The following is a 16,283-nucleotide window of genomic DNA, read 5'->3' on the forward strand; positions in this document are numbered from 1 at the left end:
CTACATTTGCTGCTATTTCATGTCTAAATTTTGCTTCATTTCACATTTCATACGCCAACATTCGATCACTGCAGTAAACCAGAATATATCTCATGGAAAAATAACAGAATAGCTCTCCCAATAAAATAATAAAACAGGGAGCAATAAAATAATAAAACATTAAATACAGTGGGAGTAGAACTGTATGTAGGGTTAACAGATATACTAGAAAGACAAAAATGAGATAAAGTTAAAAAAGCAGTCTAATGGCAAACTAAAGTATTTTCCTCTGCCTATTAAACTAAGTGCACATATTTCCTGTGAGGAATTTGATCTTCCTTCCCTTGAAAAAGAGTTTACATATGTGCATGTGTAAATACATGCATATAAAATTGCACTGGGGAGTTGTATGCAAATATTAGGGCACAATTATTTCGTGTTATTTTACTGCTCACACGCTGTTACAGACCAAGTTTTCGGATGTCACAAAGCCCTCCAATGACATTAATTCCATTCTTCAATGCATTATGCAAACCCTGCCCCCAATGAACTGGGCTTGGCATGTTGGGAAAAGGCCAGGCAGCACTGGAGATCCAAACTCCTTCCCCAGCAGAGAGGAAAGGTGAGGGGGCTTTTCCCAGATCGATGGTGACCCTGGGAGATCAGCTGTCCCTGAGAGCACTGTGTCATCCCCTTCTTAGGTCAGCTCAAGTGACAGTAAATAAAGGCCACATCCCACATGCTGATCTGGGACCCAGTGCGTCACCAGCACAGCTGTCCAGGGGATTTGGTCACTTTTAACCAGGTCACAGCCATGACCTACATGTCAACAGCCTGAACCCTCCAGCTGGGATCTGATTTGGCTCCCTTTGCCTTCCATGAGCCTCTGCGCTGATGCTGGAGCTACCTTGCCAGTACCAGCACTGCCAGCATCCCCTGTGTGAGTGCACACACGCACACACAAAACTGCCCTGGCAGCACTGCTAGCATCCCCTGTGTGACTGCACACACACACACACAACTGCCCTGGGCAGCACTGCTAGCATCCCCTGTGTGACTGCACACACACACACACAACTGCCCTGGACAGCATTGCCAGCACTCTGTGTGACTGCACACGCACACACACACACACACACACACACACAACTGCCCTGGGCAGCACTGCCAGCACCCTGTATGAGTGCACACACACACTGGTCCCTGTGCAGCACTGCCAGCATCCCTGTATGAGTGCACACACACACACACACACACACACACACACACACACACACAGCTCCCTGTGCAGCACTGCCAGCACCCCTGTATGAGTGCACACACACACACACACAGCTCCCTGTGCAGCATTGCCAGCAACCCTGTATGAGTGAACACACACACACACACACACACACAGGTCCCTGTGCAGCACTGCCAGCACCCCTGTATGAGTGAACACACACACACACACACACACACACAACTGCCCTGGGCAGCACTGCCAGCACTCTGTATGAGTGCACACACACACACACACACACACACACACACACACACACACACACAGTTCCCTGTGCAGCACTGCCAGCAACCCTGTATGAGTGCACACACACACACACACACCAACACAGCACACAGTGCAGCACTGCCAGCACCCCTGTATGAGTGCACACACACACACAGCTCCCTGTGCAGCACTGCCAGCACCCCTGTATGAGTGCACACACACACACACACACACACACACACACACACACACAGCTCCCTGTGCAGCACTGCCAGCACCCCTGTATGAGTGCACACACACACACAGCCCCTGCCCGGTGCACAAGGTCACCGCGGGCGGCGCAGCAGCAGCTCCGTGTGCCCTGGCCCGCGGCTGCGGCCGTGCCGCTGGCGGAGCGCCCGCCGGGCCGGCACAGCGCGCACGGGGAGCGCCGCCAGCGCTGTCACGAGGCGCCCGGCGGGGGCACGGCCTGCCCGAGCCCCGCCTCCCCGCGATTGTAAATACGGGCGCCACGTGAAGCCCCCGCCACAGGCAAGGGGACAGCGACAGTCCCGGAGCCAGGGGATCCCCGCTCGCTCACCGCTCGCACCCGCCGCCCCGGCAGCGATGAAGGCCGCCCGCATTGCCCTCCGCAGCGCCGCCCCCCTGGCGGGGGCCAGCGCCGGCAGCGGCCGGCTGCCGCAGGAGGTGGAGCAGTTCTCCCGCTTCTCCCCCTCCCCGCTCTCCATCAAGCAGTTGCTGGATTTCGGTGAGAGTCGGGAGGAGCGGGGGAGGTCGGGGCTGGGTGCAGGGGCTCTGGGGCTCGTTTCCCCGCGGGATGGGCAAGGCGGCGATGCCGCCCGGAAGGGTCCGCGCTCAGCCAGCGCTGAAGCCGCTGCCGCCCCCGGCTCGGCTGCTCGGAGCAGGGGAGCGGCCCCGCCGGGTGTTCCTGCCCCGGTAGGAATCTGCCGGCCCCGGGGCGGTGGCCTCGGGTGGCGCTCCCGGCCGCAGGTACCCGCGGGCCAGGTGCCAGGGGCTGGGGAGCTGTGAGTGCCACCATCAGAGCTGGAGATGCCTGTGACACTGCGTGGGCGGTGTTGGTGGCTGCGGGCGCTGAGAGGGACACGGGACACGGGACACGGGACACGGGGCACGGCTGCGGGGCGAGCTGCGCGCTCGGCGTCGGGAGGAGCCGGCGGGCGGAGCGAACGCGCTGTTCCCAGATCCCATTATCGCCTTGGCAGCCCTGTGCGCACATGATACTGCCAGGCGTCTCCCCGAACAACCTCCTGTTTACAGAGCCCCGAGTACTTCTTCGGGGATTGCAATTAAGTCTGATGTCTAAATGGGAACTGAACAAGTATTCCGTCCAGGAACACGCTGTGTCCTATTGTCATGCAAACAGCTTTCAGCACAAACATATAACACCTAACACTTATGAGAGCTGACCGTAAAAGCCTCATGGTTGCAGAGAAATAGAGTCCTGAAGTTTATGGAAAGTCATCAATCTGTATTTGCATCTTGAAACTTCCTTAAACAAAAGCTTTATTTTTTTTTTATTTTTCTTTTTTTTTATTCTTAGGCTCAACTAATGGATGTGAGAGAACTTCTTTCTCATTTTTGCGGCAAGAACTTCCTGTGAGGTTTGCAAATATCCTGAGAGAAATTGATCTTCTTCCTGATAAATTACTAGGCACTCCATCAGTAAAATTAGTAAAAAGCTGGTAAGTATGAACTGCTTGAATTCAGCATACAAAGTAGCACGGCTTTGAGAACTGTTGTTACAGACTTTTTTGAATAGTAGAAAGCATAGCAAAATGCAGTAGAAATGAGTTGCACGCTGTCCTTTTCTACATACTAAAGTTAAATTGAAAAGCAATATGGTTATATTGTTATCTTTAAATAGGTGTGGGGGGAGGGAAGCTAACAGTTTGAAACAGCTAAGAGAGCAAATTTTACTTCTTGCTCTTTAAGAAGGGAGAAAAGAAAACGTGTTCTGTTTCCATGCAGCATTACAGACTCTGAGACCCAAATAAAATGGGAAACAGGCTATGTACTTGTTTTGATCTCTCACTGATGGAGTTACTAACAGAGCTTCTGTTCCAAAGTATACTGCCTCGACCTGTGCAGCAAGTGTTTGAAATTCAGTTTACGTAATCTCTGCAGTTGACACAGTGGTTGAATCTGATTTAACCTTGCTTACTGGCACAGTTACAGCGTTTGCCAGGCTGGCTGACATAAAGAGCAGAAGTATTAGAGTGAGATCTAGAAACTCTTCTTAATATAGCAAACAGTTGTGCCTTTGCTGCATGCGTCAAGGCTGACAGATGTTAGTGCAAGAGGCTCAGCTACTTAGCTTCTGCCAAAGCTGATCAGATTTGGAAAAATTTTGCTTAAGTGGCTTCCTGATTGGCATTGTCATTTGGATCTTCTTTTGAAATACATCTCTTCTCAAGATGGGGATTCTGCATACCTTAAGTGAGGAGTTAGATTCCTCTCTGGTGGCAGGCACAAGAAGAGACTTAAAACTTCTGGAGTTCAGGCAGTCAAGAAGTGTCCATCTGTCATTCCATTGTTGGTTGTAACTTGGATATTTCAAAGATACTTAAAACTTCTAGATGACTTGTTAGGACTAATGATGTGCACAAGATAGAGTATTTTTCATAATGCTAGATTAATAAAAATCAAATTAATAGCATATATTTCTTGGGTTCTTTTTCAATAGGTACCTACAAAGCCTAAAGGAGTTGATTGAGTTCCATCAGAAAAGCCCAGATGACCAAAAAGTCTTATCTGAGTAAGCTTTTCATTTTTTTCTTTGAACTTTTTAGTTCACATTCCACTTCTCACCATATATTCACTTCAGACTGATAGCTGTGATGAGCTGAATTTCATAATTTAACGGGAAGAGCTGAACATAGAACAAGCTGGTTGAAATCTCTGACCATGTTTAGCAGTATTGCAAATAGATATGACCCGCTGAAGCCTAATTTCAAGGTCATATTGCCCCTTGAGCTGTCATGACAGAGAAATATAAAAAAATTTATCTGTGAAGTCATATCTTTGCTTGTTTCCAAGATGTCAGCTTGGGATTTTTTCCTTCTCTTACATTTTCCTCTGCTCAAATAAATGAGTAAACAGCTGGTGAAATTGATATGGCTCATTATACCTTTTATTTTAAAAATGCCAAATACTTCTGTGTTAGGTCAATGAGGAATTAGTTTTAAAAGAGTAAAGAAAACCACACTGTATTTTATTATTAAGGCTGTTAAGTACTTACCTATGCTAGATTAGATAATTACATTATACAAAACTTGCTTCTATGTAGTCTGAGAATAATGTTCTAAAAAGATCTCTCTTTAATCTAGTTTTATAGATACTCTAATTAGAGTCCGAAACAGACATCATGATGTGGTTCCTACAATGGCACAAGGAATAATTGAATACAAAGACACTTTTAAAGTAGATCCTGTCACCAATCAAAACATCCAGTATTTTTTGGATCGTTTTTACATGAGCCGTATTTCCACCCGGATGCTAATGAACCAACACAGTAAGTAGAAATTTTTACCTGAGAAAAGCCTTCAACCTAATGAACAACATTCTAATGTAAACACATCTTAAAACTACTGGAGAACTGCTTCCCATGATTTTGTGACACTGAAAAGTTAGAAACTGAATCTATCACTTAAGAAAGCAATGGAAGAACTTGTTTTCTAGACTACAGAATAATTGAAATAACTCTTCTGTGGAATATGTAGAGATATCTTTCTTTATGTCTGAAAAACCTTTAGATGTGAGCTACAGAAAAGCCAACATAGTTTGCTGACAGTAGATAGCATTTTAACTCATAAAAGGCATAAACAACATTTAGCATGTTATGTGATTATATGTTGTGATCGCACTGTATTGGTCATAGTTTGGGTTTTTTTTTTAAATAACACAGTATTTGGAATAAAATGTTGTATTTTTCTCATGTCAAACAGCTCTTCTTTTTGATGATAAATCTGGCTCGGGGCACCCAAGGCACATTGGAAGTATTGATCCTTGCTGTGATGTTGTTGAAGTAGTGAATGGTGCGTATTCTCAGAGTTTTAATGTTCCTTTTCCTGATCAGTATCTATATCTGATTGCAAGCAGTTTGGGTAACCACCTTCTGTTGTAGAGGATGCTGTCTGGCTTTAATTGAAATAACCGAATGTAGTCTTATCAAAGCATGAGCTTTTAGAGGACAGAATTTAAAATACAAAGTAGCAATAAAAAGCCATGTTGGAATAAGTCCTAGCAAGTGACAGATTAGGTAGGAGTTGAAGTTGTCTGAGGTGTTGAGATTGGTCTTACCTACTGGTAGATAACAGATGCATGAGTTCCATACAATTTTCAAACTATCCAAAGATTTGCTCATGCTTCTGTAATTGCCCATTTTTGATTTTTAGTGCACGCAGTGGATGCAATGTTGTCATTCCCTTGACACACATTCGCCCTGCTATGTCTTAGACTAACACCAGTCAAAAGCTGCATTGCCATGAATTCGAATGAGTTTTTGCATTGCATGATACTATACTTTACATAATTGATTTAAATAATTATTTCAGATGCTTATGAAAGTTCCAAGATGTTGTGTGACCAGTATTACTTAACATCTCCAGAAATGAAACTTACTCAAGTGAACGGTAAGATGAGAGCTTCCTGTTGGTAGCCAAACTTCTTTTACTGAGTCAAAAGGCTCCCAATTCTGTAACCTTAGTGAATAAATCAGTTTATCTGACTCGGGCTACTTCCTCTTCATTTTCTATAATTGCATGTCGTTTAACTTCCCATGTTAGAACTCAAATGTTGGTGTATCTTAAACACAACATTTTTGAGGTACCATTTATAAATTCGAGAAAAGTCAGACCAACCTGTACTTAATGTGAGAAGCTGCTAGAGAGGACCTCCATATCTGGAGGGGGGAACTGGGCTTGCTGACTGAAATGCTGGGTTGGGTCTGGTCTGAGCTGCCTGCATGTGTCTGACGACAGCAGTCTGCTTAATATTTGAAATCTTTTATTTATAAAGGGGAATAAATACTTGGATTTTTTTGTTTATTTGAAAAGAAACTTACTAAGCAAGTGACAATTGCAATCTAAACGCTGTTATGAATGCATAAAGCTGTTTGCCAATTTTGGAGGGGGGGAAAACCAAAAATGAAACTTGATTTATTCTTTTGTTTGTTTGAGCAACTTGCTCATTGTAAAATTTGGATACCATATAGAAAAATGTCGTCACCCTTTCAAGTGTTTTTACTTTTCCTTTCTTCTAGGGAAAGCTCCAGGAGAACCAATTAGCATTGTATATGTTCCATCTCATCTTTTTCACATGCTTTTTGAGCTCTTTAAGGTATGTTAGGATAAACTGAGAGAGTGAAGTGGGATGTGGGTTTGTGACCACCAGTAGCCTTTTGCTATTAAAGATTGCATCTGCAGATTTGCCCTACTGCCTTTTCTGTGGAGTGGACAGAATGTCTTTAGGACTAGTGAGTGTAACTGGACTCCAGTACTGCCAACATGATGTACAGAAATTTGGCAGCCTTTAACAGCTGCTGAACTTTGCTCTTTTCCAGAAACCTGTTGACTTTAAGGGAGTTATGTTATTTAATTTATAGTGCCTGAGTTAATGTTGGGCAGGAACATTGTAATCTTTCACTCAGAAGAGTCTTGGCTATATTTAGACAATTTTAGGTGTGAGACGTCCTCTGCTCCCATTATGCCAAAATGCTAAGTGTGTCCCTTGGAAAACAGGCACTGATAGGAATAGAGGATAACTTTGCCTGTATCTAAAAGGGGATATGGTTTGAAGTGCATGGATTCAACAACCTCTGATCATGGTAACCTTCTTTTCCCTAGAATTCAATGAGAGCAACTGTTGAATTCCAAGAAAACAGTCCTACCCTTTCTCCAATTGAAGTAACAGTTGTTCTAGGGAAAGAAGACCTGGCAATCAAGGTATTTTGTTGGCTTACTACAATGGACTTAATGTAATCTTTGTTATTATACATGCTTAGCTGGTTCTATTAAAAGATCTGGCCTCAAGAACAGGTTGGAGACACTAGCATAAGCACAAGAGCTCACATCGTCTCTGGATGACAGGAGCCTCTGTGTAGCACAGTTATCTAGTTAAAAAAAAATGTGCTGCAAAACAAATGTTTGCATTTATGACTGCTGGAAAGGTGTGTTCAAATAACAGTATTTTAAATGCCATTCTTAGTGCCTGCTTGTTAACTTCCTTCTCTCTTAAACCAGATCTCAGACCGAGGAGGTGGTGTTCCAGTGAGGAAAATTGAGCAGCTGTTTAGCTACATGTATTCCACTGCACCAAGGCCAAATATGGATGATGGTCGAAATACCCCTCTTGTAAGACACTCTCAATACTCTTGTTGCAGTTAGGTTGTTGTAAGTGTTGGTGGGTTAATAATGAAGCACTATGTGCATCCAGCTGTTTTGTGGGGTATGCAGATTTACTGAGCCCCATAAGTATGAATTTGCACTTTCTGAAACAGAATTTTAGTATTTAGCTTAGTGGACAAAAATTATGCTTTTAAAGGCATAAACAAAGAAGAATGCTCCAACCTGAATCTAACCCCCTCCTTTTTTTTTTTTTTTTTTCCTTCCTGCATTCCAATGACACTAATTTACTTTGTCTTCACTCTTCACTCAGTCCTCAAACTTACTGTAGATCATGCAGTATTTCTGGAAGCAAGCACAACTGGAACAGTCTTTTAGATGATTATGTTTATTTCCCAGTAGCAAGCTCCTTTTACTAATCAAGCTGTACTATCAATAACAAGGGAGGGAAAAATATTGAAATACAATATGTAAAAGTGGGGCATACATATAGACCCTCCCTCTTACATGGAGATCTTTTTTCATGTGATTTTGGGTTGTTAATGGTCAGCTTCAGCGTTCTTTATGAAACTGGTTAGAATTTATGTTTTCTTCTAAGAGAGGAGGAAACACAATGGATTTTTTAAGAGCTTAAAAATCTCTGAAGACTCTCCAGCTGTTTAACTTTAGGCCATTAGAGCTAGTAAAAACATAATTAATCTTATATTGTACTTTATTTTTAGGCTGGCTTTGGGTATGGCTTGCCAATTTCTCGTCTCTATGCTAAATACTTTCAAGGAGACCTAAATCTTTACTCCATATGTGGTTATGGAACAGATGCTATCATCTACTTGAAGGTATGTATTTAAATTTAGTTAAATACCCTTAATGCAATGGGATAACTGCTTGTTACCATTTTAAGGTAAACAGATTCTCTGCTCATGAGTAGCTCTTGAGTTTTTTTGAGAAATGACAGTTTAATAACTGCTTTTTAACTGGTATCAAAAAAGTCACTTGGCTTTAACTAGTCTACTTGAACAACTACTAGTGAGAGCCCTGTTGGTTTTCAGATTGTGTTAAGAGGCTATCTACTTTTTCATGGAATACAAAGTACTTGAAGAGAGCAAAGTAAAGGTGTGACCAAAGATCTGGTTTGTTTACTTTGAAAACCAGAAAGTCTGTATAAACTAAATCCTGAAGGAGTCACCTTAAGGTGCTATTCAACATCTGCCATATAGCCCCTCTGTGGGATTCAGTAATTTTGAACACTGGGCAAATAACTTGCATTGCTGTTTGTATAAGAAACCTGCAAACAGCAGTACATGTTCTTTTCTACTTTCTGTGCCTAATCATGGGAAAAACTTGCTTTGAATTTCTCTTGCTAAACTGAAAACACTGAAGTGCAATCAGAGAAGTATGAAAGGAAGTGACAGTTCAGCTATATATATGTAACACTTCTACTGAAAAATTTTCACTGGAATTTTCAATGGAGTTTTACAAATCAAAGTCCTTTTCCATGCAATCCTGGACTATCTTGAAAACATATTAGAGGGTACTGCTTAAGGCCTATGAAAAATGCACAAATAGGATGTGATGTTACTGCCTTTGTCCTACCAAATTACCCAAAGCAATCATAGATACTGAAGCACATAAACTATCACATCTATTGTAGAAACATTTGTGTGAATCACTTTGTTTTGTAGTGTCACTGGCTTAACACTTTAGGCATGCTGAATGCATTTTTACTAAGTGACATTATTGAGATATAGTAACCTGTTCCTTCTTGACTTTTAGGCCTTATCAACAGAATCAATAGAAAAGCTCCCAGTTTTTAACAAATCAGCTTCCAAGCATTACCAGGCTACCTCAGAGGCAGATGACTGGTGTGTCCCAAGTAAAGGCCCAAAGGATATGGCAAAGCAGAGTGCAGCTTCGTGAAGAGAAGTTGGTATTGAGACACCCTAGGGGATCAAGCTGGCTTCAAGAGCAGCATTTGGAAGTATTCATCTACCTTCAAACAAGCAAGATTCAGAACTAGCAGAAGAAAAAACAAGATAAGAGTATTATAAACCTAGGCTGTATGCACTGAATCTGAAACCTTGCTGTGGACTTCAGGATGAGGAAAATAGGAGCACATATGTCTTTAAAGAAGAGCTATGTATAGAGAAAAATGAAGCTATTTTTTTACTATGATCAAAGACTTGGCGTGGTAGAGGTGTGCAATTTTTAAATCCTGTTAAATGCTTGAATTCTGCATACTGACTGATAAACAAGTTATGCTGATGCATATTTTTCTGTTAGAATAGTTATCAGCAGTTTATCATATTACAGAACTTCTCAGGTAGATAGATAACATCCATACTTTAAAGTTGTATTTATAACCTTTGGATATATAACATGGCAGTCTTGTAGCAAGATGTAAACAGCATTCAAGTACAGCCTGACTGCAAGAAAGGGAGCCCCAGGAGGTAGGGAGAAAGTGTTTGCCATATATAAGGAAGTCACATTTATAAAAAAAAAAAGTTATTCCAGGGATAATTCTTATGTGAGCCTTGCTCTGTGAGTCACATTGTAGATATTTTATGTTAAACTGTCCATGGGAAATCAGCCAAGTAAGGTTTCTATCCATAAGGTAATGAAGAAGAAAATCAGGATATTTTTAAAAGCTACTGGAAAGAAATGGAAAGCTGCTTGGTTGTAACAGCTCTAACATTAGGGTACATCTAGCCTATACCCCCTGTATTCTGGAGAATGTGTGCCAGGTCAGTTAGGATTTTCCAAGAGCTGAAGTCAGACATGCAAGTTTAACAGAAAGGGTTTGGTGATGTGTATTGTATAAGCATGTTGTAAAAAACAGCATGTTTAAAACACAGTCTTGTGGTTTGTTTCTGTTCTGTTAGATTAGTGGTTCAACACACTAAACCAAAATCTGCCAATTGTATTTTTCAAATTTGTATTGGACCACATCAGCTCAAAGTTGTACATAGGGAATCTATACCCTGAAAGCTGTGGGTGGGCACTGAAGGTCTGTTGGAAAGGTTTTCAGGAGTGGTAAAAATTTATTCTAAGAACAGTTCATTGCAATAGAAAGGGTTTAGGAAATGTCTCAAAATATAAACAGCACTGAAAGCTACAGAAAAGCTTTTATGAGCAGCAAAATAGGGGCAATTCCCAAAGGAACAGTGCCAGTAGGAGAGAGTTGTTCAGAAAATACTCCATTCTCAGTAGGCTTCTTCCTTACCCATCTCCTTTGTGTGTTTTCTCTTTTGTAAGCAAGGTAAACTTAACAGATGCTAAACTATTGGATGTTGCCAAGCTGGCCAGTCAAAAGTTCATCAGGGCTGTAGAATATTACTTGAAGTTTTTTACTAATTATCATATTATCTTCTGTTTATGTGATCCTTTGCAAGAAGCTGCAAATACAGTAAAGCATCCTGCTCAGTATGGCAGTTTTCTATTAGAGATTTCTATTTGTTGGATAGAAAATTACTCCATATTCCACTATGAATCTAAAATGGTTTTTAATAGGAAACTACCTTTCTGTTCTTGAAGTCCTTTTGAGATATGTTTCTCATTGAAAATAAAAGAGTATTTTTATATGCCTCATTTATTTTAAAAACTAATTTTAGATGTATTAATGATAACTGCTGAGCATGATGACTTTAGTACTGCATCTAGGCTGTTTTTATCCTGGTGAATAAGCTGCAGTCACCAAAAGTCATCAGATCATTCATCTGAGCTCAGCTCAGTGAATGAAATGGCTAATAAAAAGGAAATACCTTTGCCTACAACATACAGGTGTAAAAAAGCTGCTTTCACTGTTGTAACTGAGTATTTGTTGATTTTTGAACTGAATACAAGGTCACAAACACATACATAGGTAGTCATTGTTGTCAAGTAATCACAATTTATACCTTTCTGTGTGCATCCAGTAATGCTTGGACCCGAGTTATGACCTGATGGTACATGTGTAACACAGCTGCAGCTGCTCCAGCTGAGGCACATGGGTGCTGCAATAGTGTTTGTGATGCTGCTTTTAGAGCAAAGCTGTGGAACATTCATGATGCAGGCAGAGGTTGTGTAGCACTTAAAGAATACACATGAAATCTGTGTAGTATTATAAATGACAGCTATCTACCTAGATAATACAGCACCTTTTCCAACGTTCACTGACATTTTATTCTGAAAGCAGAGCTGTAATTTTAAGTCTTTTACTTGGATGTAGATGTTGAAATAGTTTTATAATAAAATCTTTTAAATGGTTGTCTCTATCTGTGTTTTTTAAGAAGTCTAGAGCAAGCAAGGGCTTTTTCTTTTTTAAGTGTTATCAGATGGGGTTGAAAAATACAACACTCATACCTTGTCAGGGACAGCAGGGGGAAGAAACACTGAAAGAATGATTTGCTTATGCTTAATGTTGCATTGGTTGAGAGGTTACATAGTACCTAAAATCAGTGCAAAACCTTACCCATCTCCTTACTTTTTAAAATTAGTATAGTATTCATTTTGGGATGAGAATTGGGAATCTTCCATCAGTGTGTGTTCTACACTCTAAAATAAATTGTCTTTTGTTCGGTTTTAAATATGAAAATTGACCAAAAAAACCCTATCCATCTTTGGGTTTATATCTAACAGAACATTTTCACACAGGCTAAAGGGATGGCTGTCTTTCAGCTCTGAAGCAGTGGGACAGCTGGCTTTTCATAGCTGGTGTGTAAGAAAATGGGAGTGATGATGATCAACATGATCAACAGTCCTGTACGACTGGTGCTTTAGCAGCCTTGTGTTGGCCTGGGGCCATCCTGCATTTTACATAATTTTAAGAAGTTAGAGTAACTGTAAAAATACATGTAGATACTTTACCTGAAAGAGGAGAGATAAAAACCAGCCTGACTCCAGGTGTCTGGAAGCAAGCCTGGAAGTGACAGCCTTGTGTACTGAGTTTACCCTCCTTAACAATGAGGGTTTCACCATCTTAAGGGCTTTTACTTGCAATGCCAGGGAAGCAGATTACATGGGATCCCATTTTTGCATTTTGAAATTACAGAAATGTACCACTCTGATGTGTACCAGTATGGCAGGTGTGTTGGGAGAAACAAGCCAGATTAAATTACAACAGGGACTTCAATGAGCTACTACAGCAAACAAAAGGAAACCAACAAACAAAAACACCCACTGTGTTTTCCTATCATTTTTACTTTGCTTCAATCTCTACAGACAGGACTTGCATATTTCCTGTTAGGTTTTTTGAAGCAGAAATACACATACATGCATTCTGCACCTTGCCCATGGCAGGTTTGGGGGCAGGGATGCCCAAGTGCAGCAGGATGGACCCAAGCTGCTGTCTGTGCAGCCCCTGTTGAGCAGATGGCCCCAGCAGACCCAGGTCTGTCTGCAGCACACTGTGCACAGACCATCATTCCCAGCCAAGTCCCTGCAGTCTAGAATGCAAAATGTGGGTTTTTCCTTCCCCTGCACAAGCCCAGTGGGTAAGAGAGGCCATGCACCAGCTCTGGTCACAGTGTGGGGCTGGCTTGCCTCTGGCATGTCAGGGGGGCACTGACACCAGCACATTAACCCACAGCTGAAGAGTGCTCTGCTTCCACGGGAGATAAGCAGGTGTTGCACTTTCGCCCTTTGCCCCCTGACTGGGACCTTACACTGCCAGGTTCCTCATGTCAACAGAAACCACGCCAAAGCACCCTGTGTTTTCTCTTCCAGATCATTAGATAAAAAGTGTACACTGATTACTGGTTAGTGTTACTGGTGCCTTGGGCACATATCCAGATTAATCTCACTGACGCCTCGATACACAGTTGTTCATTATCATCGTTTCCCTATCACTTAACCAAGTTTTTAAATCCGCCAGACTTTGCCCTTTATATGCAATTATGTCCTTCCCAAAGAATTATTGCAAAACAAGCTTTGCTACCTTTGATAAGAAACACTACTGGACTGGAAAAACAGTTGGGTTTTGTTCCCTCCTTATGGCAGCAATGGTGATTTTAGAGGATCAAGTATAACACCAAAGAATTTTCTGCCCTTAAGTTCTTTAGCAGTTTTGGCAAATGGGAGGTAGAACATGGCAGTTTAGGGTCCCTCAGCTCAGCTAATTTTTGGGGGTGGGGATGGTGAAGAATAAGGGGCACACTTCTGCATTAACATCTTTGGGTTTGTATTTCCCAAGACTGACAAGACAGTTTTAAATGTCCTACATTGTATTGCAGGCCCTAAGGTGGCTTTGCACATCTGTGCTGTCATACACATCCAAGACAGAATGCCTGACTCAGTGCCTGGCTGGATGCCGCTACTCCTCACAGTCAGCAAGAGAAAGGACATGTTAGTAGGCAGCTTCAGTCAGTCCTGCCTCTCTCCACTCACCTTACAGGGAAGAAAGGGCACAAACCTCCACAGGTCTTAATTCTTCCCTGCTGTCTCGAGTGTTGGGTGTCAAAACAAGTAGCTAGAACACAGTCCTGGGTCTTCAGAACACCCTTAGGGCTCTTCATAATGTAAGATTTTTATATGAACAAAAAAATATGTGTGGGATATCAGGAGCTGCTCCTCATCAATATTCCTTCTGCAGCTATGAAAAAAAATCAAAGCATAGTGCAACAAATTGGCCCACGTAGAATTAGCACAATTTCCCTGTGTTGCTCTTGCTTTGTAGTTATTAACAGAAAGAGGAAAGAAAGGAAAGCATCTGTCTGATTTCCTGCTGTGTGAGGGGCACAGCCTTGAGGAACGAGTCTCACTGCCTTCCTGGGAGCCATGTCCAATTGAAAATCCAGACAGAACTGTGATAGAGGAAACACAGCAAGAGGAGTGACCACCAATCCCACTATTTTGAGCTGCTGAGCATTCTCCTGGAATGTGACAGAGAGTTTCTAGTTTAGAACAGGCATGCTTTAAGTTACATTAATGTGATACAGTCCTGTCTGCCAGGCTCAAATAAGAAAATCAAGTGGAAAAAAAAAAAGACACTTGTTTCCATTGCTGTTATAGGTTGGGCTTTCTGTACACTGTCACATCACTGGACTGGGCCTGAAAGCTGAGAACCTTGGCATGGGATTCAGCACACCAAGTACAACACCTTATCATGACACTGTGTACTTGTCTCTGTGTGTGCTAAGGTGTGAGTTGGATATCTCAGCTGCCCCTCATGACCTGTCTCAGTGTATCCAAAGAACTCCAGAAAGCTTCTTCTGAAACAGACTCCTACTGCTGGTGCCTGAATAGCAATCCTGTCTCCAGTGGCAGAGTTCAACTGACTGTAATGGGACCCCAGACACCCTCCAGGCATCTGTGTTTAGATGGCCTCAGCTGTGAGCCAGCTCCCAACTCATTCAGTTACCTAAAAACAGACACCTGGTCCTATATGAGGAAGGCTGGAATACTCTTCCTGTCTCTCATCTGTCACTCTGGCAGACAGAGGTCTTCCACAAGTCCTTTGTCATGCCTGCCAGTCCCATGCAAATACCTTGTATGAACAATTCTGACTTTCTAAGGTGTCAGTGAATATTTATGTTTAGGTAAATGACTCAAGTCCTCTTACTCAAGTTCTGTGTGGTTGTGGGAAACTGGAAATACACAACTCAAAATTGCTGTTGTGTCATTGCTGGCCAGGTTGAAAATATAATGGAAAATCCCAGGCAATGTTTATTCTGCAGCAAATGCCAATGGGATCATTGCAGATGAGCTGGCTGCTGGCACAAACTGTGTCAGCCTGGAGCTGCCTCTGATCACTGACACTGCTGATCTGTCTGAGCCTGGGACTGGTCCTGGGGCCACGTGAACACAGGAGACAGCATGAGACTCATCACTCTGCACCACACAGGGCAGCAGTGCTGCCAGACAGCTCTGAGCCATGCTTGCTGCTCCTGGGACAAACAAATACCAGTTGCTGAGCAGACCTTTTACTTAGAAAGGTAGAAGCTAACTGTAGCTGATGCTGTGTTAAATGCTACGGGGCATACTGAGAAATCAGATGCACTGAAAGCTCTTTTTTGTAGTGTTTATTCCTTAGAGAGCTTTTCTCTTCCTAGCAGCTTTACTGCCCACAACACTCTGGGTTGATTTTTAACAAATTAACTGGGAAACAGGTTTGAATACCAGCCAGGGCTGCTTGTTGTCTCCTCCAATCACTGTGGCATACAGCAGAGTTAGTAACATGCACTGCAAAGACTATTGGTGACCCAGAGTCACTCCCCTGCTGACAAAGGGCATTACAGGTGGAATTCAACCTTCACACAGGGGTGGATCAGATGGTTTGGACCACTCAGTGTTACCAGGTTTGTGTCATTGCCTCACAGACCACAGGAAGCTGTTTGCTCAGGCATAAAACTATGTTTGTGTTGACACAGAACCACTTGTTTCTGCTTAGTTAGGGCCTGTTATAAAACCTTCTGATCTCATAACTTTCCCTTGCTCCTAATCAGCTTTGGCTCAGGTTTTACACAAATACACAATGAAGA

General features: G+C 42.4%; 1 protein-coding gene across 1 annotated transcript; it reads left to right on the forward strand.

The window, feature by feature from the left end:
* Positions 1 to 1,944: 1,944 nt before the first annotated feature.
* Positions 1,945 to 12,072, forward strand: PDK4 (pyruvate dehydrogenase kinase 4). Its single transcript, XM_056485282.1, has 11 exons — positions 1,945 to 2,216; positions 3,030 to 3,171; positions 4,173 to 4,244; positions 4,816 to 5,000; positions 5,434 to 5,523; positions 6,043 to 6,120; positions 6,750 to 6,826; positions 7,333 to 7,431; positions 7,729 to 7,839; positions 8,553 to 8,666; positions 9,604 to 12,072. The coding sequence occupies exons 1-11, from the start codon at positions 2,075 to 2,077 to the stop codon at positions 9,745 to 9,747; spliced, it is 1,254 nt and encodes a 417-aa protein (XP_056341257.1). The 5' UTR covers positions 1,945 to 2,074; the 3' UTR covers positions 9,748 to 12,072.
* The last annotated feature ends 4,211 nt before the right edge of the window (positions 12,073 to 16,283 follow it).

This window comes from Oenanthe melanoleuca, chromosome 2 (genome assembly GCF_029582105.1).
Source record: "Oenanthe melanoleuca isolate GR-GAL-2019-014 chromosome 2, OMel1.0, whole genome shotgun sequence".
Taxonomy (NCBI): Eukaryota; Metazoa; Chordata; class Aves; order Passeriformes; family Muscicapidae; genus Oenanthe; species Oenanthe melanoleuca.